Below are 23,239 nucleotides of genomic sequence, written 5' to 3'. Positions count from 1 at the left end.
CCCGTCCTCCAAACACTTCCCTGAATTCATAGAATCGTTTTGGTTGGAAGAGACCTTTAAGATCATCGAGTCCAACCGTGAACCCGGCACAGCCAAGTTACCACTAACCCACGTCCCCCAGCGCCACGTCTGCATTTTTAAATACCTCCAGGGATGGTGACTCCTTACCTCACAAAACCAGCACACAACAGATCGTTATTGAAAACAATAATGGAAAGCAACAGAGGAAACTAAATCTATTTTCATTTAAAATCTCTTTATTGTAAATAAATGCTCATGGGATATTTATGCACAAAGTACACAACACACAGCACAAGTTTACGTACAGCGCATTTTTCCTTAAAACCTAAAAAAAGACATTAGAAAGCAGTAACGTGGCAAAATTGAAAGCAGACGTGTAACATCCATCTCAGTAAACACTGAACAGAGAGCTGCAGTTGGCAAACGGCGTTCGGAGACAGAGGAGCAGGGGAGAGGTGGCGGTGACACCGGCAGCGCTCGGAGGAGCCGGGGTGAGGGTCTGGGAGGCACCAGGGCAGGTGGCTCCGGGAGCGCGGCCAGCGACGCCCCCACTCCCAAGGCTCCGCCGTCACCCGCTGCCGGGAAGGGGACGCCTGACAGAGGTGGCAGCTCTAACGTCACCGCCAGTGTACACAAACTCAAGCTACCCGGCCTGGTTTTAAGCTTTTTCCCCCCCCCCCATCACTTTCCAGTTTTCCCCATCGCTGGCAGCAGAGATGGAACAGGTTTTGCCCAAGCGATCGTTTCTCTCTAAAACGACCCATAACGCCGATGAGGCAGGCAGCCCCTGGACCAGCGATGCAGGTCCCGGCGGTGGCCCTGCCACCGCTCATGGAAGGTGTCAGCAGCCACCACCGCCTCTGCTGATAGAAACGGGTGGAAAGTCAAGGAATATAGAAAAAAAAAAAAAACCCCACTCAGGGGGACATCAAGCCCACCCAGACCTCCACACCCACCACCTCCGCCTGCCCAGCCCAAGACGTCGGCTCCGGCACGACTGACAGCACAAGCCTCTGCTAATCCTCAGCTCAGGTACATTGTGCAACTGGTGTTTACTCTCGGGTATTTGCCCGCACGGTGCCAAGGCGATCAGGTGATTTCAAGGAAATACCTGGCACAGGGACCCGCCAGCCCAGCCGCGGCTGGGGGGACGCGTGGGCTCGCTGGCATCCCCCCAGCACGGCCACCCCCAGGGCTCAGCAGGACCCCGGGACCTGTCACGTCAGGTATCGTTCACCCGTGGGGCAACAATGATCATCACAAATCTGCTGCTGCTGCTACGCTCTAGACGCCTGTATTTACACCTTTAAAGAGTTGAAACGCAGGAGGAACAGGCTATAGTTAGGCTGTAATTAAAGCACCGAGGCACAAGTGCTGCCGTCTGCAGAGGCTCCATCCCAAGGACCCGCTCGATAGGAATAAGGGACCCCCTGTCAGCGATCCAGAACTGCAGACCTGATCTTTGGCAGCGATTAAAAAAGTTACGACTGCCAATATACCAGCAGCTACATTCACAAATCCTGGCAGGTAAATATATATATATTTTGTCTCCTTACAGCCATTAACTACTCAACGATACAAATATCATTAACTCCTTAGCAAGTTATTACAGCATATTGTGCGCAAACATCCTACAGTACATTCCTACTCTCTCTTCCCCCCCGCAGAGCCGGACGTCTCTCGGTAGGAGCAGCCGGCATTTCCATTTTGTGCGTTTTGAGCGTTATTGGAGAACGACAGCAAGTCTTACTGTGCAAAAGGCTATAAATCTCTTCCTTCAACAGAATTTTTTTTCCCCCCCTGGCTTATTTATAGGCACCACAAGATTTAAAACCAAAGAACAGGCGGTACTGCTCTTGCAGACGGCTGCAGCAAACCCGCTCCCCGCCGGGAACAGCCCGAGGAACAAAACTAATAAAACTCCGTTTCTCACCCACTGAATTTCCTCCCTCCGCGGGGCAATTGCTTCAGATCGACACAGCCTTCTGCTCCTCAGAAGTCCTGATGGGTCAGGATTAGCGTCCAGGCCCTCGCTGTGGCCCAATCTATCTCAGCCTTTATCGAATTAAAGCTCTGGGAGTGTTTAAAACAACCAGGTTTGAGCCCAAAATCCCCAGGTAAACCTCAGGCTTCCAGGCTGCTGAGCTCCTGCACAGCCAGGGCCCGAGCACCGACAGTTCTCAAGCACAGATCCCTACTGTGGGAACGGCCAACGTTTATTTATACATTTAAAATAAGCAACCCGGGTCCCAGAACTTGCTCGTATAAATCCCGGAGTCACTGGGAGCAGCAGGTCCAGAACAGCCTCCTGCTTCCTACCGAAACGCTCCTTCTTCCACCCAACCTGAGGATTTTGCCCGTAGCGCAAGAACGGGAGGAGTGCGGCAAAATGGAGTTTGGCAAAACACAAATCAAGATTCGGGGGAGAAAACCGTAAATTCAGGGTTTTGGGGGGGATTTAAGGAAGACGCAGCCATCGCAGGAGCTGCGCCGCAGGGGAGCTTCACCATCTACACACTGAATACTAAAGCAGCTTAGACCCTATTGAAGGCAGCATTATGCATCAGTAACGTTCACAGCTCATTTACAGGCAAGTTTAAAACCTTGCCGTGGGCCTAAAATTTGGTACGTTAAAAAGACAACTGAGAACAATCCTGTGCTGCTCGCAGACCCTGTATGCACGGCCCCGCTGCTCCCAGACACCGAGCAAAGCCACGCTCCCGCTTTCTGCTGAAATAGAGAAAAGCGCCCACAAAACCCAGGGAAAAACGAGAGGACGAGGCTTAGATCAGGCTGCGAGGCTAAAACAGGACTTGAGCTCAGACTGAACAGCCCCGGTAGCTGTTCCCAGCCTTGGAGCTGTAATTCCCTTTGGTCCCTGGCAGGAGACGTGGGGTCAGCAAATCCTGCGGGACAAGTGCCCTCTTACACCCTGGGCCAAAAGCCCTCCCGAGCAAAGGGACGGGCTCCGGCCGGGGGACGCAGCTCAGCAGCCGTGAAAGAAACATCAAACCAGACCCGGGGCTCTTTGGATGGTTAAACACCACAACGACAGCATTTGAACTTGGAAAGGGTAAGAGCTAAATAAAAACTTGGGGATTTGGTCTGGTAACACATCTTCCAAAGAAAAGCTGCTTCAGCGAATAAGGATATAACCATTTTGTCCTCGCATACTGCAGTTAATTTTGCCATCTAACCAGGAGGAAAGACGGGGGACACTATTTTAATAGCTCAGAAAGCCCCGGGATACATTAGCTCACATGTAGTAAAAGCAGGTTGAAAAATCTCCGTAATAAATATTCTCCCATCTCATTGACAGACGTTGTCAGCATTCAGAAAGAAAAAGACGCAGACAGACGCTAAAAAACACATTTCAGAGGAGAGTACTGGCCGAAGCGCGCGCGGCTCACTGTGCTCCGGGGATGCTCGAGGCCCGGCCGCAGGGCTCTTCCCAGCCACGGAAATCCCAGCTGAATCCCAGATGAGAGTGCAGCCCTCTACATCGTTAAACCAGCCATCCTCTAGAAATAAGAGAGAAAAAGCACAGGTTACGCCGAGGGTAAGCCAGGAGAGCACGGCACAGCGGAGCTCAGCCCGGCGCTGGGGACGGCCGGACAGGCGCTGCGGCAGGAGGGTCCAACCAGCTCCACGGAGTTGCTCTACAGGACAGTCACCGTCTGAGGATTTACTCATTTACTCCTCCCTGAGCAAATAACGGGCTGCTTCGCGTTTTGCATCGGCCTTTAACCCCTTGCAAAGCTCGGCACAAAGGGTTTCCCAGTCTCGCCCGAGACGGCGCAAGCTCAGCATTACCGGAGCATCCTGTGGGACGGGCAGCAATAACGAAGCAGGCTGGTTACTCAGGGTTACTCGCTTTTATTTATCTTCTCCATAGGAAAATACACTTCCAGGACAAACATAAAAAACCCATTACAGTAACCATTTTGCGTATTAACCACAATAAAAACTTAGAGCTTTGATAGAACTCCTTCCATTGCCTCCCCGAGAGTCCGACAGAAACACACGCGGGTCAGTACAAGCGAATTGTGTATTTACAAATGCACAAATGACACAAGTTGAAATCTGGCGGCCAGGATTTCCTACACAGCTGCTGCTCATGCAATGTTCTCAGAGCACGGAAAATGCTCGGAAAGGCTCCGTTCGGTGCCCGCTCGGCTCAGCTGCGGCGCCTCGACACCGCGAGCCCACCTGTAAATCGATAAGGGCAATTTGTCTTGTTTCCCAACCAGCACGGTTTTGCAATAAAAAAAAGTGGCACAGATATCAAGCCGATTTGCTGCCAATTAACAGTAGGCATCAACACTTAATATCAGTCAGGAAATCCAGACCCTACATATTTTCTATTTGCAATTAAAAAAAAAAAAATAGAATTAATATCTAAAGAGCTTTCCCAACAATGACCCTTAGGAAGTAACCATCACGTGATCCGTAACAGCTGCACACACGCTACTTTCTCAAGCAAAGCACCAACGCTGAGAAGGAAGACGGTTTTTACTGGAATCAAGGATGTTGAACCAAATTCCCTTCACTTATCTGCAAACCTTCCTAGGAAGTCTGTGTTTGTTTAAACATAAGGGAAAAAAGCACTTGAAGTGCAGCGTTTGAAAAGTCATTTTGCCAAGCTGGCATATACATTCATTTTCTAAACACACAGCTCCTTTCGGCTCAGAGCAAAGGCAAATCCAAAGGGGAGAGGCTTTGATTTTTAGCCTATGGATAATTCTAAATTAATATCACTCAGTAGAGGAGCAACGATTTACCAGACTTATGACAAGCTCTCCCAGCTCAGGTTCTTTCCCCTTTTCCCCTCACCTTCAACATTAAGGCCTCTGAAACGCAGGGAGACAGGCAATTTTAGGAGAAATGCGCCTTTTTTGCATCGCTACTGGTTGGACCGTTCCCAAGTCGGCCATTCCCAGCGTGGGAGATGCTCTACAGCAACAGCGGAGCTTGGTGCTTTGTGCGCTTCCGCAGCTTTGGCAGCACAGTCGGTAAGAAAACTCGGCAGCGTTATTAAAAACGCCGTCGCAAATTAGAGAACAGGAGACAGAGGCGCGCGCCTCCAGCATCAACCCCACACCTTTGTGTCCTACAACATGTGCGTCAACGCCCGTGATGGAGAAAGACAGAGCAGTCGCGTTGAGAAAACTGTTGGAGAAGCTTCACTTCAAAGGTCAAAGTGCGATTAAAGGGAAAAGCCGCCCATCCAAACGGCGGCGTACGTTCAGGCAGGAGTTCCTCGCCCTGGAGGAAGGTGGGCAGAGGCAGGAGCTGAGCCGTGTCCTGTGGCGGCGAGACCTGCGCCCCGTCACCGCGGGGACCACCCTGCCGCAGCGGAACGGGGCAGCTCCCCACAAACCCGCATCCCCTCGTAACACCCGGCATCTGGGAGCCGAACCAGCCGTCGCTGCACCTCCTTTGCCCTGAGCCCAGCTCTCCCTCTGACGCCAGAGCAGCAGGAGCAGAGGCGAGGAGGGAGCAGAGCTTTCCGGGAGCAGGTCAGCAACAACCCCGGCAGCCCAGGCACAGGCACCCAAAGCCTCCGAGGACACGGCTCGTGCCACCTCTGAGCCCACCCTTCCGCATGGCACTGTGGGTGCTCCCATGGCAGAGACCCCCCCCACAAAGGTGTGGGTCACCCCAGCGCACGGGGACAAGCACGGCACCGCGCCGAGGATGCGATACGGGACCGTCCCACAGCCCCACACAGGGACGTGCCGCGCAATACAGCCGGGCCCCTGGAGAGAGCACCTAAATGGCAAAAAACATTTACAAGACAAAAAAACCCCCATCAGCGGGGGATGTACTGCATGAGGCGAAACACCCGGTCAGCCAAGCGAGGGGTTGCAGCGGGGTCTGGGGTCTGCCACGGCCACCAGCAGAGCGGGGGCACGGGGCCGGCGGGAGCGGGGCGAAGCGAGGGCGTCTCTGGCCTTTCTACGCGGGGTGGTGGCCACGGTCCCATCCCTGCCCCTTACTCGGCAGCTGAGAGGGAAGCCAAGGTCTCATGGGTGACGCTGGCTGGTGGCTCCCTGGAGAAGGGGGACAGACAAGGACATGTTCTCCCCTTAGGGTGGGAGAAAGACAGCCCTGCTCTCTTCACCCCCATTCAAAGATGCTTCCAAAGGGAGGTGGCGGTGTGGACTCGGTGACAACTGCCACCGGCACAGGTTTATCCACGCGGCCGCTTCCCAAACACACGCTAAACCCGCCCAGCTCCGAGCCATGGGGAGCTGGGGCCGCGCGGCTCCGCTCCCCCCCCAAGGCTGCGACCCAACATCTCCTGCAAAGTCCCTGCGAGAAGAACGGCCACCGTGTCCCGTCCCAGGCGGGGAGGAGACACGAGTGGGACCCGCTCAGGACGAGCGACATGGCTCAGCCCAGCAGCGCCAGCACAGAGCGCTCCCACATCGGGACCCGCTCCAGGGACGGAGCAGGCTCGGGGTGACACACACTTTTTCGGGCAGCCAGCACAAGCACAATCCACCAGTAAGTCCAGCCAGAGCCCCCAGACCAGCAGGCTCAGCCCCAGTAACATATTCCTCCCCCACTGAGGTCCCCCTTAACAACAGGTTATTACACAGCAAAAGACTTCCCTCTGCTCCACGCGTTTGTCTTTCCCCAAAGTAGTTTCCATGCAACATTAATCAAGAGAAGTCCTACTTACTAAACCACAAGAGAGTACATACAAGCTGCTTTCAGTGGTACTCACAGGCAAGCATTTCCCCCTTGAGGCTGCAAAGGAAAAAGAAACAGCACAGGATAGCTCAGAGTGCATTTTTAAAGGAGATACTTTAAAATAATAGTAAAAGCAGCAAAGCAAATGAGGAAAGAAGTGAAGCAACCCCAAAGGTTTCATGTCAGGGAGCTGAGGGCAGGCCTGTACGACAGCAGAGCTGATACAAGGACATCGCGCCCGGCCACCTCCTCCACAGCCGGGCATCTCCAGGGCTCCATCAGGCCAGGGACAGTGCGGTCCCCCCCCCAGCACCCAGGGTTTCCCAATGCTCCTCCGTCCCCGAGCTGCCGCTGCTCCAACACCAGGGTTACGGAGGGTACAACCGCCAACGGGCAGCAGTCAGGGTGGGGGTGCCCGTCCCAGGGCTGCCCTGCTGGAGGCACCCGCAAATCGAGCCCTCGGGGTCCCCTCCAGCGGAGACCCTTCACCCAGGGCCGCGGCGGGGAAAGCCCCGGCTGGCTCAGTTCCCAGCGGAGCCCCGGGACACGGCGGCTGTCTCAGCCTCATGCTCTCCACCGAGCACGGGAACACCAGCAACGGTCACCTGTGCTGCATCGCCCTTCTTTTACTCCATCGCCCTTTTCCTCTCTGGCCACTCGCTCTGCTGACGGGGAGGAGGAGAACAAGAACTGGGCTCACTGAATACCATTAACCTCTAAATTACCCAAGTTTATTTTATTCTTAGACAGCTTTAGTAACGATGGCTGTGTCTGCACAAGGACCTCCTCGAAGGGTGCAGCCCGCTCTGCCTGTGGTCTCCCAGGCACAGAAAAACTCCTAATTTAGTAGAGAAACAATTTTACATGAGCAAAGAAACAAACGGGGCTTCAGCATCCAACACCGATGAGGACCTACGTGCTCCTAAGCTGAACGAAACGCCAAGCACCAAAACCCAAGCTGCTTTAATTCGGGCACCCAAAAGAGCCCAAACTTTGCTCAACAAGCTGATGACGTTGGGATCTGCAGGGAAACGGGCACCGAAAAAAGTCACGGACGCAAAGATTTCCTACCCAGTCACTCTGGGGCTAAAGCAACGCTTGGCTGCAGCATGGAATGAGGACAGAGAGGGCATTTCTAACTCCTTCCAACCAGGTTTTTGCTGGAAAGTGAGATGTTGCCCAGAATTAACCGCCCGACCAAAACCCTACTGCACTGATAGAAACTCGCCTGCGTGGAGCCTGATTTTTTGAAGTCTCTGGCATCAAAATTCTAGTTTAATGGGGTGACTTTTGGGTTTTGGGGTGGTTTTTGGTGGACTACTATTTTTTTTTTTTTTTAAAGGGAACCTAACCCAGAATGATTTTCATGCGTGAACACAGATAGTGATTAAGACCTGGGGAAGGGTCTGTATTTCAGGGGGGGCCATGGGCGAGGGCGGGGAGGGGGAGCATAGGGAAGGTACCACCTGGACACCAACTTGTAGCTGCGGCCGCTCGGCCCCATCTCGAGCTTCCAGGGAGGGGAGAGGCCCCAGCAGGTCGAGAGGTTTGCTCCCAACGCTGTAATGTCGTGGGCGCTTTACCGTGTCCGCACTGGCCCGCGGCGTAAAGCTGTTTCTTCTCATCCTTACAGGGGTTTGGCTGGCGGGAAGGCTGCTCTGATCCCAGACGGAGGGTATCGCAAGGAATGAAAAGGGGAACCACAGTTTAAAACCACGTCGCAGACCAGCACGTACCTCCGGCATCTCCACCCGCAGGCACCCCAAGCTCCCGGCAGCCGGGACTGCGGCTCGGTCAACCCAACGGTAAAAAAATTTGGCCCCCATAGTGAAAAAAATTAAATAAATACAATTATTTGGAAGCTTCTGGCAGATACGCAGAGGGATCCCAACCCTGCCTGGGTCCTGCTTCTCCCCAAACCCTGGCACAGCCCCCCCAAAACACGGTGGCATCAACAGCAGCAAAGGGATGTGTCCCCATCCCAGAGCATCACTTGGGGGGTCAGCCCGAACTGTGGGTCACCCCCTTGGTCTCAGCCCCGGCTGGGGGTTCGGACCCCGCTGCCCAGGAGGGGGAGGATGGGGTTCCACCACAGACTGGCTGATTTCCAGCTCATCTCTCAATTTGAAGTATGGGGGTTATACCCACCACACCTCCAGAAATTCATAAAACAAAACAGTTTTTAATTACTCAAAAACAGAGCCATTTGCTGATATTTTAATTTATAGAGTGCAACTGGACTTGGTTGTAAGGCTGGAGGGGCAAATTTCTCACACCATCCCACGTTTTGTTCCTGCTCCTGTTTAACTCTGCCTGGCTGCGTTTCCCAACTAAAATACAATTTCATGAGGTGTCTTCGGGGTGTGCAGTGGAGCTGCTGGAGCCCCTCTGCTGTGGGACAGGCTGAGAGAGCTGGGGGGGTTCAGCCTGGAGAAGAGAAGGCTCCGGGGAGACCTTCCAGCCCCTTCCAGTCCCTAAAGGGGCTCCAGGAAAGCTGGGGAGGGACTCGGGATCAGGGAGGGGAGCCATGGGACGAGGGGGAACGGGTTTTACACTGAAAGAGGGGAGATTGGGATGAGATCTGGGGAAGAAAGTCTTTGCTGTGGGGGCAGTGAGCCCCTGGCCCAGGGTGCCCAGAGAAGCTGTGGCTGCCCCATCCCTGGAGGGGTTCAAGGCCAGGTTGGACGGGGCTTGGAGCAACCTGGGCTGGTGGGAGGTGTCCCTGCCCAGGGCAGGGGGTGGCACTGGGCGGGCTTTAAAGGTCCCTTCCAACCCCAGCCATTCTCTCATTCTACGAGCCCCACATCGGTCTGTGCCAGCATGACCACTCCGTGCCTTCCCCAGCTGAGCATCAGCGGTGGGAAACGACCCGCTCTGTTGGTTAATCTGGCTCAGAGCCTACTGAAAGAGTCCACTTTTTCAGCACTTTTACTTCCCTTCAGGATTTTTTTGCTTAAGTGTCTTTTTTTTTTTGTTTTATTTTTTTTATTCTTTTTTTTCCCCCTGCAATCAACTTGGGGAGGGGAAAAAATCAAATAGAAAACTTTCCCTTCTTTGCGTTTCTTCTCCCCCAAAGCAGCTGCATTGTCCAAAAGATGCAAAGAAGAACAGAAACAGCCTCTGACTTCCCGGAGTGGGCAGCAACGATTCCAACGTGGGCATCGCACAGAATCGCAAAGCGATAAATGCCCGACTGGAGACCACCAGAACGGGACCGGCCACAAAAATCTTGCCAAATATCTCGAGTTTAGCACTTCGCAATCAGCTGGATTTAGCTCCGCAAACCTTCCGGCCACAGAGGCAGGTTCCTGTTTCTCCACCCCCTGTTCCTGGTCCCTCAGCACAGGGACACAAAAATAACCATATTCAATCAGCCAACAGCTCTTTACAAAATACAATGACAAGAGGCAGGTAAAAGCCTAAATGCACCAAAAGAACTTAAAATGCGATGCGCTTAGATTAGGAAAGTGGAGAGTTGGTTCCTGCTCTTTAATTGGGGGATTTAATTGCAGGCAATGGCTATTCACCGTTCCCCGACAGATGCGTCCCTCTGCAGAACAGCGTTTGCAACAGGTAACAACTGAAATAGCAGCAGCTTCCACAGCTTTAGCAGTTCTGTGCTTTGGAGAACGAGGTGGATGGCCAGTTAGCTCAGCCACGGCAGAGATTTATTTATTTCATAAATAAAGCCAGGCAAAGCCTGCGGCGTTCCCACTGCTGCCGCCAGCAGGTGCCCAGTGCGAGGGGGGCAAACTGGACCCATCTCCTCCCGCGCTGATGTCTACAAAGTTTAGGAACGCCCTGGTCTTGCCCTGCACCGAATACTTGTAAGACACACACAAAATCTGCGGAGACAAGGGAAAAGCCTCCCCTTCTCCCAGCCACCAGCAGCAAACGCTGCCCCGAGCCACCGCGAACCACCCCAGAGCCCAGCCTGAGCCCATCGGCAGCTGCGGGGAGAGAAAACTCATCCACACACTGAGGAAAAAAAAAAATAAAAAAAAAAAATCACTAAATCACTTTAAACATTTTGGCAAGTCTTTTCGCAATTATTGCAATGAATGCAAACGAGCACCAACAACAAATACTTCAACAAAAACTGAGACCGAGACCCGGAATGTAAAATCTATGTCATAAATTTGCCCATTTCTGCTTCTTAGAACAGCTCTGAAAAATACCTCCCCCCGGCCTGGGAAGCACGTTAATTCAGCCTACAATTAATTCTGCTTTTGGGGATTATTGCTGAAGCAAGTCTTCCTGGTCGCTGAAAGCAAACGGCCATTTCTAGCAAATATTTAAGAGTGTTTCGGTTCGGGTGTTCCTTTTCAAAAAGGGAAAAAGCCGGAGCTGCGCGGCGAGACTTACTGCGTTCAGCGAGGGTTTGTCGCGGTGGGTGTTCACTGCTTCCACGTTCAGGGTGATCGTCTCCACCTTACAGCCTTTACCGAAAAGAGGAGTTTGTATAAGGAAGGGTAATTTATTAAATAAACAATTTTTTTTTTAAAACACTGAAAACAGGATGGAAAGCGAGTCGTAATAAATTTGTTATTTTTTTTTTTACTTTTCAAAAATGAACGAGCTCATAAACAAGCAGCTTTGTGTTAACACAATTTTACACTTTTAACTACTTTCTGGCTTTGACCGTCGCTGCAGAAACGCGGCCCTGGGTTACGTGGGCTACGGGTCTACCCAGAAAAGCCTTTTTTAACTCACCGCACCCCAGAGCCAAATCCAAGTCTGGGGGCATCAAACGTTGAAATCCACAATCGTCACGTGTTTCAGGGGCCACGGGAGAGCACCCCCGCACCCACACACCTCTCCCACTGCCCCCCAAGCCCTTCCCCCTCTCCACTACTCTATTTTAATGTACATTAAAAATATTTACAGCAAGTCGCACACGGATACAAACTGGCAGCAGGTTTGTACCCACTCACACAAACCCGGGACGGGGGGGGCAAAATAAAGACAATATTTACCGTAGGCAACGGGCGTCAGCTTGAGGATGGTGTGGAGGGGGCAGCGCAGGTAGGGCAGCTCGTCTAGGATGGAGAGAGGTGTCGCGGGGGGCTTACGGCTCTGCCACCCCCCTCGTCCCAGGGTGGGACACGGCAAATATCAAACACCAGCCCCGCAAGTGCCTGGTGCCCTCCCGACCCCCGACAGCCCCCCGGTCCACCACGGACCCAAGCAAGTTTTATTTCAAACTTCAATAGAACTTGTAATAAAGTCAGTAAAACTTCCAATAAAGTCCAGTATGGCTCACTGGAGTTTAATAAAGCCGCTTGCAGCAGACTGGAACCAGCTCCCAGGCCAGCACGCCAGGGATCAGTGTTACCGCCAGTCCTCCCCCAGCTACCAATGCATCAGAAAACTTTTTCTTTATATTAAAACAAATAATCCCCTAGAGAGGATGTCAATGCTACTGGTGGAAAAAAACAGCATCTGTATTTCTCACAAAAAGAGCCTCTTGCCAAGCTCCGCGCACTGCTGAAAGGCAATGGTTAAAGAGCTTCAGAAGTGTTTTCTTTTTTTCTTTTTTTAAGCGGCTCTTCCGTTGTGAAAAATCAAAACAGTAATTACAAGCCACCCCCCCAAAAAGCTCTGCAAAGGAAGCAGTGAGAGAAGCCAGCCCCCACCACCACACGTTTATTTTTGTACCTGCGCTCTTGTCAAGAAAATAAGCCACCAGGCACCTCATAACCGCCTGGTGGGAGATAACGAGGACGTTGCCTTGCCGTTCTAGCTCCATAATTACCGGCTCCAGGCGCTGGACCAAGTCCTGGTAGGACTGAAAAAACAAAACAGGAATTTTTCGAGGGGTTTTGTAAACAGAGGCTTAAAGCAGAAGTAGCAATTAACACAGCTTCGCGCTCAGGAAAGCATCGGTTAAAATATCGCAATGCAGAAGTTATGGATGAGCCGGTAAATACAGGGGGGGAAAAAGCAAACAGCAGAAGGTGAAATTTAATGTCAACCATCCTCAGATTACAGGAGGAATCAGAAAACCGGTAACTCTTAACGAGTGCAGTAAGAAAAACAAATAAAATAGGAAATTATACATTTTAACAGGGCTGTGAAGTAAAACCAGAAATGACTTCATACCACACCCACAATCGTTTTCTTTCCACGACGGTTTTTCACAGGGACAGTTCAGGCCCCAGCCCAAGGAGCGGGATGCAGAAACCCCCCGTGCCAGAGGGGAGCATCCAGGGACTCGGCAAGTGGCCCAAATAATATTATCGAAAAGCATCATTTGCACACCACAAGGAAGGAAATCAACAAACCTTTCCTCTAAGAGAGAGCTGGGGATCCTAATGTTTTCAGTTTCTCATAGAAATATTGGCAGGAAAAGTTAAAATGAAGTAAAGTCTTTCAATTCTACACATACGTATTCATTTTACGTATGCTGCATCGTATTGTTATTTCCGAAGGGTCCTCACCTCTCCTCCAGGGTAGCGATACAGATATTTCTCCTGATCCCTCAAGGCAAACTCATCTGGATACTTGGCTTCGATTTCCGCGTAGGTCATTTCTTCACAAACCCCCTGAGGGAAGCAGAACCTGTTACTCCACGCTCCCTTTCAACAGAGGTACAACAACGCAAAACCAGCAAGGGGCCGAGATCAGAAATCCCTTTATGTGGCGAAAATTTTAGGTACCATAACTGACACGGCATTTGGGCGCCGCACGTCCAGGGTGGTTCGCAAAGGGTGGGCTTTTGGTTTTATTTCAAAGGCCTTGTTTGCCAGGGATGGAACGGAGCATTCGTTTCCACCGCAACAACCCTGCCGTTTCTTTTGCCTGACAGAATTAGAGCGGGAGCAGCGACCTTTGTCCACCCAGGACAGTGCGACAAACGCCCGCGATGTTCAGTGTTATTTTCTCTCCCCACACCAGCTGGAGACGTTCACAGCAGCTCCAGCATTGCCAGCCCTGCACCAAACCACCCTAACCCTCACCACGGTGGCTGGAGCATGGACGTGGTTATAAACGAACAGGAAATAGTCAAGTTTACCGTGATGAATTTGTTTTCCAAGGTTATTTTTCCACCTAGAAAAGCTGAAGGCTCCAGTCGGCATTTCACTCACAGCATCGATCTCGTTGAGAATCTTCCACTGCTCGTACGTGACCCCCAGGGACTCGGCCGTCTGGATCGTCCTTTTCAGCTGGCTGGTCCACACCTTCAGATCAACAATTTCCTGCTCCTCGATGAACTTCTTCAGCGCCTGAGAGAACTGGAAGAGGAGCCAGGGGAGGTCAGGAGGGAGCAGGGGCCGCTGCCGCCGTTAAAAGCATCGTTTCAAGGGCTGTGGCTGTCGCGGCAAGATCCAGCTGCGGGGCTGCCCCTCGCCGAGCCCGGCGCTGGCCCTGGGCACACAACACGGACAAACGCGGCCACCCGGCTGCTGCCAAACACATACCTGCTTCCCGCGCGGCGACAGACCAGAATCCCCACCAATCTTGCCAACAAGATTATATTCACTCTCACCATGTCGGCAAAGGTAGATGGTACGCGGCTGGACATGAATGTTCATTAGGTAATAGACGATTTTACTCTGGATGTAATCCTGGACTCTGTTTACTAGGAACCGCTGTCCCACATTGATCACTTTAATGAAGGAAAGATCTCTGGAGTCAACATAAAATAAGAACACCCACACGACCGGTTTTAAAAATGAAGCACGTGCACCTGCGGGTGTAATCCAGCTATTTCTCCGCTAGTAAAGGCATCAGCGCTACCACTGGCTCGCTCCAGCGGACAGAAGAGACCCTGAACTGCCGCGATTAACCACGGAACTGCATTACGCTGCAGTACACTAGAGAAAAATCCTTTCAACATCACTTGGGACCCGAAGGTATCATCTCCACCCGAGCAACCGCGCGCCGGGGGAGCAGCGGCTGCAGCAGGCGCGTCGCAGCCTCCCCGGCCACAGAAGAGCAGCCACAAAGCAAAGCAGCTCGTGTCTGCGAGGACAAAACACCCCCCAGGGCTCCGCTTACTTGTCATACGCATCGGGATCAAGGGGCTGGTAAGTGACCTTGTAGCACTCAATCCTCTTCAGGAAATCATCCATCACGTTCTCCCTGTCCCTCTCCGGGTAGTCGGGGCTGGAAACTTTCACCTCCTGCTCAACAGACAGCGGCGCTTTGTGAGAGTTAAGCAAACTTGACACGGAGCTGAATAACATTATTCTTCCCTTTCGAAACAAATAAGCGTTGTTCGACACTGCCCTGCGGAAAAACCTGCTCCCGCAGAGGAAACAAAGGGGGACTCTGAAGGCGCAGGGGCGCCTGGCCCCACGACAGGCACAGCTGGCTCGTGGCTTGCTCCCCCCACGAGCCCCTCGCCAGCCGCCTCCCCCCGGCAAGGAGACCCGCCTCAAGGTCAAACACCTCCCAGCCTCATTTCATTTCCACGTTCTCACATAACTAACTGCATCTTCAGCTTTTGTAAACCCACGAACGATAGCTGCTTATTTCCAAGATGAAATGTAATAGCAAAGGCATTCGCAGGCGCTGCCGTGGCGGGTGACCTTGCACCGAGCTCTGGCAAGCGCTGCCAGCCGAGCCCGGACGACGCGGCACGCACCAGGATGTTGGCAGCGATGACTTCTGGATCGTCACAGACAGACTCCACAAAAAACACCTAGGAAGAAGTCAGGGAAGCACGGTTCAGACTCAGGAACTCCACCCTGAACCACAAGTCGGGAGCTCCTGCCCCGGGGAGCAGTGATGCCCTCGGTGCAGCGATCCCTACACCACGTTAAATGCAGAAGCACTACCTTGAAAGCGTTTTCTTTAGCAAAATTTAAAATCAGGTCCCGTCTTTCTCGAGTTGTGTTGGTTGCATCAAACACCTACCAGAAAATGCAAAAGCAGCAATGAGCAAGTCTATCTAAAGCTTTCAAACCAGTCCCAAATCCTTTGGGATTATAATCAGGTCCCCAGACGCCCTGGGCAGCACAGAACAACCCAGATGCAAAGCTGTGTTTAGCCAAGAAAAGTCTTACAGCTATTTGCCCGCACTCCTCCAAGAGGTAAGCCTTCACATCTTCTAGAGCCACTAAGGCACATCGTCTGCGGGAGAGAAACGGGTACTTTCAGAGACGATGGAAGCGTTCGGACATCCAGGCTTCCCACCCACTGGGGAGAGGTTTAAGTACCTGCCCATGGAGCACCCACCCCTGCGTCTTTCTAAGAGCCCCGCAGGCTCTGCGGAGATCAGGAGGCATCTGTATCTACAACCTACTTTAGATTTCATCCATCGCCGGGCGTTCGCAGCCCTGCTCTTTGTGCCAGCCCCAAGTCAACGACAGGGCTACCTCTGGTAGGGTCCCCGCAGGGGCTGCGCTACCTCCTCCCCTGCTTCTCGGGCGTTAAATGCTGGTTTGTGCTCCTCAAAGGCAGAGCCTGCCGAGCCCCGAGACTAACCAGACTGCCACGGGTGGGCTCAGCCCCCCGACAGCAACTCACTTGCGGATTTCCATGGCTTCTTTGTTATCGTGCCTGAAGAAGTCATAGGACTTGTAAGACTTCACCGCTTCCCGGCGATACACTCCTAAATTAAACACTTCAGACAGAAAAGACGAGCACGTGAGACTGACGGCACTTCACAGACAGATCTCACCGCGCTTTCGGCCAAGGGCAGAGCCAACCCCATGGTGGAGGCCCCCCTACACGTACCTTTGGTGGGCACCCCAATCCAGTTGAGGTAGCGGGTGAGCTTCTTGGAGACGTAGGTCTTGCCGCGGGCGGGGAGGCCGATCATCACGATCAGTGTCGGGGAGTTGGTCATGTAGGACGCCCATGCTGCAAAGGAACCCCCACCCCGGGAGCATCAGCAGCACCGGAGAGCTTGGGGCCCGGAGCCAGCCCAATGCCAAGGGCATCCATAACAGGCTCGCTGGCCTGTCCTTCCAGCTAATTAACCCCAGGACCATCAGCAGCACTGGAGAGCAGCAGGGCCAGGAGCCAGGCCAACACCAAGGGCATCCATAACGGGCTCGTTCACGCGTTCTCCCAGCTAATTAACCGCTGCGAGCGGCGGCTGGACCACTCTGCGGTCTCCCGGGTGCTAGCTAATGAGGCGGATTAGCAACGGTGCACCCGCTGCGTCTAATGGGGCTAATATATGTCTTTTAGCTTTAAAAATATTTACCGATCGGGCAGGAGCTGCCAAGGGCATCAGAAAGGTGCTTTTAACAAAACGGTCACGTTCTCCGGAGAAAGAGCCGAGCCGAGCTCAGCCGGCGCCCGGCGGTTTGGGGGGAAAAACAGCCGGGGGGGGGGTTGCGATGACGGTACCCGGGAGTTACAAAAACGAGGGGCTGGGGGCGAGCAGCGCCGTGCACCGGGACGGGATGGAAACGCGGCGTAAGGAAGACGCGCGCTTTTTTAAGCGGCACGAGCAGCACCATCCCCCTAATTACATATTCCCCCCCCCACCCACCCCTTAAAGACGTTAAATGCGCATCCCCCGCTTCCTCCCCGTCCCCGGGGCCGGGGTTACTCACAGCACTTCTTCTCGCCGCCGCGCAGGGCCCCGCTCCTGCCCCGCCGGGGGCCGCCGTGCCGGGGCGCCGCCGACATGGCTCCGCGCCGCCGCACCGCATGCAAATCAGATGCTAATCAGATGCTAATCACATGCAAACCGCACCGCCCGTGAACGGCGCTGCGTCACACGCGCCGGCGCGCTCCGCTATGCAAATGAGACCGGCGTCCGCCGGCCGGGCGGCTCTCTGATTGGCCACTCCACCGACCAATGACGGGGCGCGGCGGGAGGTCTCGCGAGAGTGGGCGGGGCGGAAGCGGAAGCGGCGGTCGGTCGGTGGGGCGGCGGCGGCGGCGCGGGGCAGCCCCGCCGAGGATGCTGCGGCTGCGCTGCAAGGCCCGGAGCGGCACCCACCCCCTGCCCGGCCTCACGGCCCACTCCCGCCTCCGGGACATGCAGGCCGCGCTGGCCGCCCTCACCGGCGTCCCCGCCCCGGCCCAGCGCCTCCTGCTCGGTTTCCCGCCGCGGAGCCTGGACCTCAGCGACGGCGAGCGCCGGCTCGGCGACCTCGGCATCCACTCGGGTAAGGGCCGGGCCGGGCCTGCGCGGGGGGGCGGGCACCGGCGCTTTATGGCCTCTGCTGTCCGGCCGGCTGCAATTACCGTAATTAAAGGAGGCTGCGGCCCAGCCCGCCCCTCGCCAGCCGGCTGCCGGGCCGGTTCCTCCTCCTGGGGGGAGCTGTCACAGCCGGCTCGGGAGGGAAGGACTCCTCGGTGGTGGTTTCACCCGCGTCCCTGGGGGGCAGAGGCAAAAGCGCAGGGCTGTGGGGACGGGGACCCAGGAGACATCAGGTGAGTCCACTGGAACCCACCACGGAGTTGCGGTCCTACGGGCTGTGTTGGCTGAGGCTGTTTTCCATCAGAATACCGTGCTGCTGGGGAAAACGAGGGTGATCCTTAGTAATAACAACAACGCAGTAGTGTTTAACAGCTTCATCTTTAACTCCCATCAGCTTATTTCTCTCAATTCTTCCTCCTCCTGTGTTTGACAGGTGATACTCTGATTGTCGAAGAGGATACATCCAAACCCAAGACTGACTCACCTGTTGTTGCAAAAAGAACAATGTCAAACTCCATGAGGGAAGTGGCACCGGTGCTTGTGAGGAGGGTTGTCCCGGCGGATAACTCCTGTCTCTTCACCAGCGTGTACTACGTGGTGGAGGGAGGTGTTTACGACCCGGGTTGTGCCCCAGAGATGCGCAGCCTTATAGCCCAGATAGTAGCAAGTGATCCTGATTCTTACTGTGAGGCAGTTCTAGGGAAAACTAACAGGGAGTATTGCGACTGGATCAGACGAGAAGAGACTTGGGGAGGAGCCATCGAAGTGTCCATTTTATCCAAATTTTACCAGTGCGAAATCTGTGTGGTGGACACACAGACGGTCAGAATCGACCGTTTTGGGGAAGATGCCAGTTACACTAAGCGGGTCCTTTTAATTTACGATGGAATTCATTACGATCCACTTGAGCGTAAAATCCCCGACTCGGACATTCCTCCCCAGACCATTTTCTCCACAACTGATGATATTGTTCTTGCGCAAGCGTTGGAGTTGGCGGATGAAGCCAGACGGAAGAGGCAGTTTACCGACGTGAATCGCTTTACGCTGAGGTGCATGGTGTGCCAGAAGGGACTAACTGGACAAGTGGAAGCCAGAGAACACGCCAAGGAGACTGGACACACCAACTTCGGAGAAGTGTGACATCTACATGAGGAGGGTTACATCGACTACCTCACCAATCCAGAATAAAATTCTGGATTTCCAGATAAGCTGTATGTAATCACAAAATTCCGTTCACAAAGCTTGAAAAGCGTATTAACTTAATGATGGCCAAGACGCACAGGTTTGTTATGGTTAGTGACTTTTCCAATGGGTTTGGAGTAGGTATCTTCTCGCATGCTAATTTATAGTACTTTGGCGGTGGTATACACTGGCAGCTAAAACTTGATTTCTGATATAATCTCTTTGTGTATGCGATCTGAGCGGACATACAAAATCAGGCTCGTTCAACACTAGCATAAAATCTAGCCTCTGAGTTGCTGAATGAATCTCCCTGTATTATGTTTTCAGAGTGATTTAATTAATGTAAGGGTTTGGGAAATACACGTATCAGCATTACTTATACTGAGAATTAGACTCCGCACATACAAGCGGTTCTTGCAAGGGAAACTGCTCATTTGGTGCACAATTTTTAATGGAAGGAGTGTCTCCAAAGCTGCCCTATACTCTGTTACTATCAGAAGTAGACTGTATTGTTTGTGTGAAGTCATGGCTTTAGAGAAAGAAATGGCCTCTAAGCTTTAAGATAGCCTTCTTTAAATTAATAAGTAGATGGTTAAGTGTTGAATAAACTTATTAATCCTCCGTAGGTAGTTTTTAGTTGCTTGAAAAATAACTTATCAACCCCCTGGTGTTTACACTGCATCAGAACATAGGCATGTTTCTTGGGATACTTTGGATTCTTCTTCATAATAGTATCTGGCAGGAGGGAAATACAGTAGTTAGGGAAGTGACTTAATTTGCATCTGTTAAATACACTTAAGCAGACTTTACTTGGGTATAGCCGCATGGCCACAGTGTTACTAAGCTGCACCAGATTCCAAATACTGTAAATTAGCACTTTAAGGTATAGTTCTCACTCTGCCGGCAAAAAGTTTTGCCCTTTTTCGAAGGACAGAGTGCTAACCCAGAAGGGAGGCTCGAAGTGTCTTCATCTGCATTCTGCCTTAATGTGTTTCATTTGTCACCGATGACTGTTCAGTAGCAAGACTTTAATTCTGATAATGAAGGGTGCAGTTTAATTTTCGGAACAAAATAAGCTGAGTAAACTGCCCTACTTCTCGTACTGTTCAGAATCAGGGAAGCTGAAGTTGGTTTAAAGTATCTTACCTCACAGCGGGGTCGTGAGGCTTAACGCAAGTGCTTTTGAGGTCTTTTAAAAGGTGCTGTAAAGGTGCACATTACTGAAAGGGATTTTTCTTTGAAATGCCTGCAACACATACTTGTTTTATTGAATTTTAAAGTACTCTTAGCCTGCTATTCTTCTGTTACTCTGTTTAGAGTTACCTTCCTTGCACTTGTACAAATGGGGATCAAGAACGTGCCTCTTCGGACTAAGGCAGAAATAAACCCACTTTCCAAGTGGAACCTAAGATCTAGTTTTAAAGGCCTCCGTTCTTTAAGGCATCTGGCTAAACGCCTGCTGCAGCAAAAACTTATTTTCTGTAAAAAGTATGTTTCACTGAAGTTCTCAGCAGAGGCTCCCAGTTGGACCTTGAAATACAGGAGGGTCTCATTGAAAATGGAACATAATTACGTAAGCGCGTGCTTTGCTGAACTGAGGCATGAATAATTAAGTAAAAAGAATAGAATCACCAAGAGCACTATGGACCAGGCTTCTTTTAAATTCAATATTAAAATACACATTAGCGCTGTTGGGAGTTTCCTAGAGAAAGCCACTTAGCTTCCGGTGTTAAACCCCACTTTGATTTAGCCTACCATTAGAAAAAAAGCCAAAACACAACAAAACCCAACATTAAAACCAGCCCTCTAGAAGCTGACGCTTATAAACCTGAAGAAATACCTGAGAGTTCAAAGGAACTTGAAGATTACACTGTGTTTTAACTACTTGAGATGAAATACTGTCTAGGAATGAGACCAAGAGACTGTCCATCCTAAGTCGTATTGGCAGCTCTCACACTGGAGCGGTGAGACGCCTTGGACAAGGAGCTGATCCTCACCATTTGCCATCTGTAAAATGGACATAATACCTACCTCAGAGAGGTGTAAAGGTCTTTGGGTGGCTTTGAAACAGAAGGGGAAGATACATATTTGTTGTCTGCCACGTTTGCAAATGCATTGACTTTGGGGAGCAACACTTAGATTTGAGCTTTGTATCCTGGGTGGATTTCTGAAGGTGTGTAAAAAAATATTTTTTTTTTGGTATTTCTCAGTTGCAGTATTTTTAAAATTAGCTTGTTTAATCCAGAGTGTTTAGCTTTGCTATATCATGGTTGCATTGGAAATCTGCTAACGGAGAATCCGTTCCTTTTGAGGGGGATGTGTCAATATCACTGCTTGGATGTTTTCTTTCATTGCCCAGAAAATAAAATCTCTTTGGTTAAAAAAAAAAGTCAACTGAACTGCTGTAATTCATCTTTGTAAAAGCTGATGCTGTTACACGCTGACAAACTCTTTCAAGGAGCGAGTGACCTGTGGGACTGACCTTGAGTCGGAAAGCCTTATGTGATTCCCCTAAACTCTCCCAAACAGAAAGTATCTACGTTATTTAAAATGTAAGATATGGATATATTTAAAGTACAACTCCCTTTCTTTTATAAATGTTAGGGGTTTTTTTTACTATCTTTTATCAGCATTTGCCTGCCCTTAATGATACAATTACGGAATTATCACAAAAACGGCATCCTGGTACTAGTGGTATAAACTACTGAACATCAGTGATATGTTTGCACTGGACTGTTAGTAATTACACAGCAAATTAATGACGGGTATTTTAGAGTAGAGGTGTGGAACGTAGGCCCAAGTACTGGCAGGGAATAGTGTCACCTGCCCAGACCAATCCAGAAAGCCTGTAAGAAATTAAAATAATGTGTGTCCTTACCATTACTCTTGTTGCCATTCCCATTTAAACTGAGCGCTCATTTCCTTGCCGAGTACGTCAGCACGGGGGTCAGTAACTAAACGGCCCCTGGAAACTGCGGTTTTTGCCTCGAAGCTGCGCCTGCTCAAAGCTTGGTCGTGTTCCACCCATCTGCGCAGTTCTGGATCTTCAGTTAAAGAATTCTGGTTTCCTGGTGCCAGTCTGGCCCTTCCACCAGCACCAAATTCCTTCTTTATTCAAAGAAGAGCCTCACACGCTCTGATCACGTGGCCTTTCACAGACGTGTTGTGTTGTACGAAGAGATACATGCCGTGGTTATAACAGCACCTTAAAAGCTTGTCCGAGTTTACACGTTGAGCAAGGACTTTCACCGCGGCAGACAGCGCGTGTTCCCATCGCAGTAAAAACGTTTCTAAACGTCTTAGTTACCAATGTAATTCGGCAGTACATCGTTCCGGTTTGTGTATCGTCAGTACGGATCAGTTGCTATAACATATTTCCTTAAACACGTGCCCTGAATTGCAAAATTGTTGATGCACCAATAAACGTGAGTGATGCATGCTTGTTCAGCCTAGTCTCTGCCTCAGTTCTTGAATTTCAGGTTTGGGCCCCGTTGGCTGCTGCTCCCCAGTGTGTTTTCCGGGTCTTCACATAAAGGAAGTGCAGCCTTGGAGGCGTTTCCATCTGCTTTCCCTCCACCTCATTCCCTTTTTCCCTTGGCACTGAGGCAGTCACAGCGAGAGGGACGCAGCCTCCCAACCTGGTCAGGATGAAGCTTCTTCACTTCCAACTTGTTCGACAATAACTTTTTTCTTTTTTTTAGTAGTAAACTATTTTGTCTGTATAAGTAGCGCCAGGTACGAAGAGAAAAAAAGCGTAAAGAGTTTCACATACCTCCAGAATCTTTTATGCATTCAAATACATAAATTGTTAGGTAGACAGACTTAGAGAGGAAGGTTTGGGTTCAGTAGCGTACGTATGTACGTCATGGATGCCACTGCCTGAAAGACTGGTCTCGGTAGTAAGTCAGTAATATTCCAAAGTTTCTGAAGGATAAACTTAATTCCTTAGTTCTGGATAAACTTATGTAAAAAGAGCAATTTCTGGGGAGAGTGCTGAGAAAAGGAACATCTCGTTACACGGTATAAAATCAGCATCTGAAATCTGCACCTTTTTGTGTGCACGGTCACAGCAGAGGCCACTTGTGACGGTTTGGGACCAGCGCCTCCTGCACCCATCCTGCTTCTTCTAGAGCCCTGTTCCAGACCGTCACAGCCCTGCAGTCGTCACCCGCCCCGGGGCAACAAAGCCACCGTGAGACTGCGCTGGCGGCGCAGGAGCACCCGTCA

At 51.6% G+C, this 23,239-nt stretch overlaps 3 protein-coding genes across 12 annotated transcripts in view; 1 reads left to right on the top strand and 2 right to left on the bottom strand.

The window, feature by feature from the left end:
- The window catches only part of CR1 (complement C3b/C4b receptor 1 (Knops blood group)), an 80,045-nt gene extending 76,547 nt beyond the window's left edge, over positions 1–3,498 (bottom strand). The window contains exon 1 of the mRNA XM_054181602.1: positions 3,432–3,498. The gene's annotated coding sequence lies outside the window, so the exon portion shown is untranslated. The remainder of the gene's footprint in view (positions 1–3,431) is intronic.
- Positions 694–17,404, bottom strand: PFKFB2 (6-phosphofructo-2-kinase/fructose-2,6-biphosphatase 2). 10 transcript variants are annotated; one of them, XR_008463218.1, is made up of 16 exons: positions 17,235–17,401; positions 16,405–16,530; positions 16,195–16,291; positions 15,732–15,798; positions 15,504–15,578; positions 15,311–15,367; positions 14,722–14,846; positions 14,142–14,349; positions 13,809–13,955; positions 13,161–13,265; positions 12,379–12,508; positions 11,697–11,759; positions 11,086–11,159; positions 8,187–8,378; positions 6,710–7,558; positions 3,882–6,074 (listed from the first exon to the last, which is right to left on the bottom strand). XR_008463218.1 is itself a non-coding variant. In XM_054180973.1 (16 exons), the coding sequence occupies exons 1-16, from the start codon at positions 17,308–17,310 to the stop codon at positions 6,017–6,019; spliced, it is 1,623 nt and encodes a 540-aa protein (XP_054036948.1). In that variant the 5' UTR covers positions 17,311–17,401; the 3' UTR covers positions 3,882–6,016. The 10 variants fall into 10 exon arrangements, 8 of the variants coding, with proteins under 8 accessions (XP_054036951.1, XP_054036952.1, XP_054036948.1 ...); XR_008463219.1 differs by having other exon boundaries at positions 6,755–7,558; XM_054180973.1 differs by having other exon boundaries at positions 6,755–6,777.
- Positions 17,405–17,523: 119 nt separating this feature from the next.
- Positions 17,524–22,459, top strand: YOD1 (YOD1 deubiquitinase). Its single transcript, XM_054180981.1, has 2 exons — positions 17,524–17,795; positions 18,264–22,459. The coding sequence occupies exons 1-2, from the start codon at positions 17,588–17,590 to the stop codon at positions 18,968–18,970; spliced, it is 915 nt and encodes a 304-aa protein (XP_054036956.1). The 5' UTR covers positions 17,524–17,587; the 3' UTR covers positions 18,971–22,459.
- Positions 22,460–23,239: the final 780 nt, after the last annotated feature.

The sequence above is a fragment of the Rissa tridactyla genome, chromosome 21 (assembly GCF_028500815.1).
Source record: "Rissa tridactyla isolate bRisTri1 chromosome 21, bRisTri1.patW.cur.20221130, whole genome shotgun sequence".
NCBI lineage: Eukaryota > Metazoa > Chordata > Aves > Charadriiformes > Laridae > Rissa > Rissa tridactyla.
The sequence above is the reverse complement of the archived record's forward strand: the minus strand, read 5'-3'. Positions and strand labels throughout refer to the sequence as shown.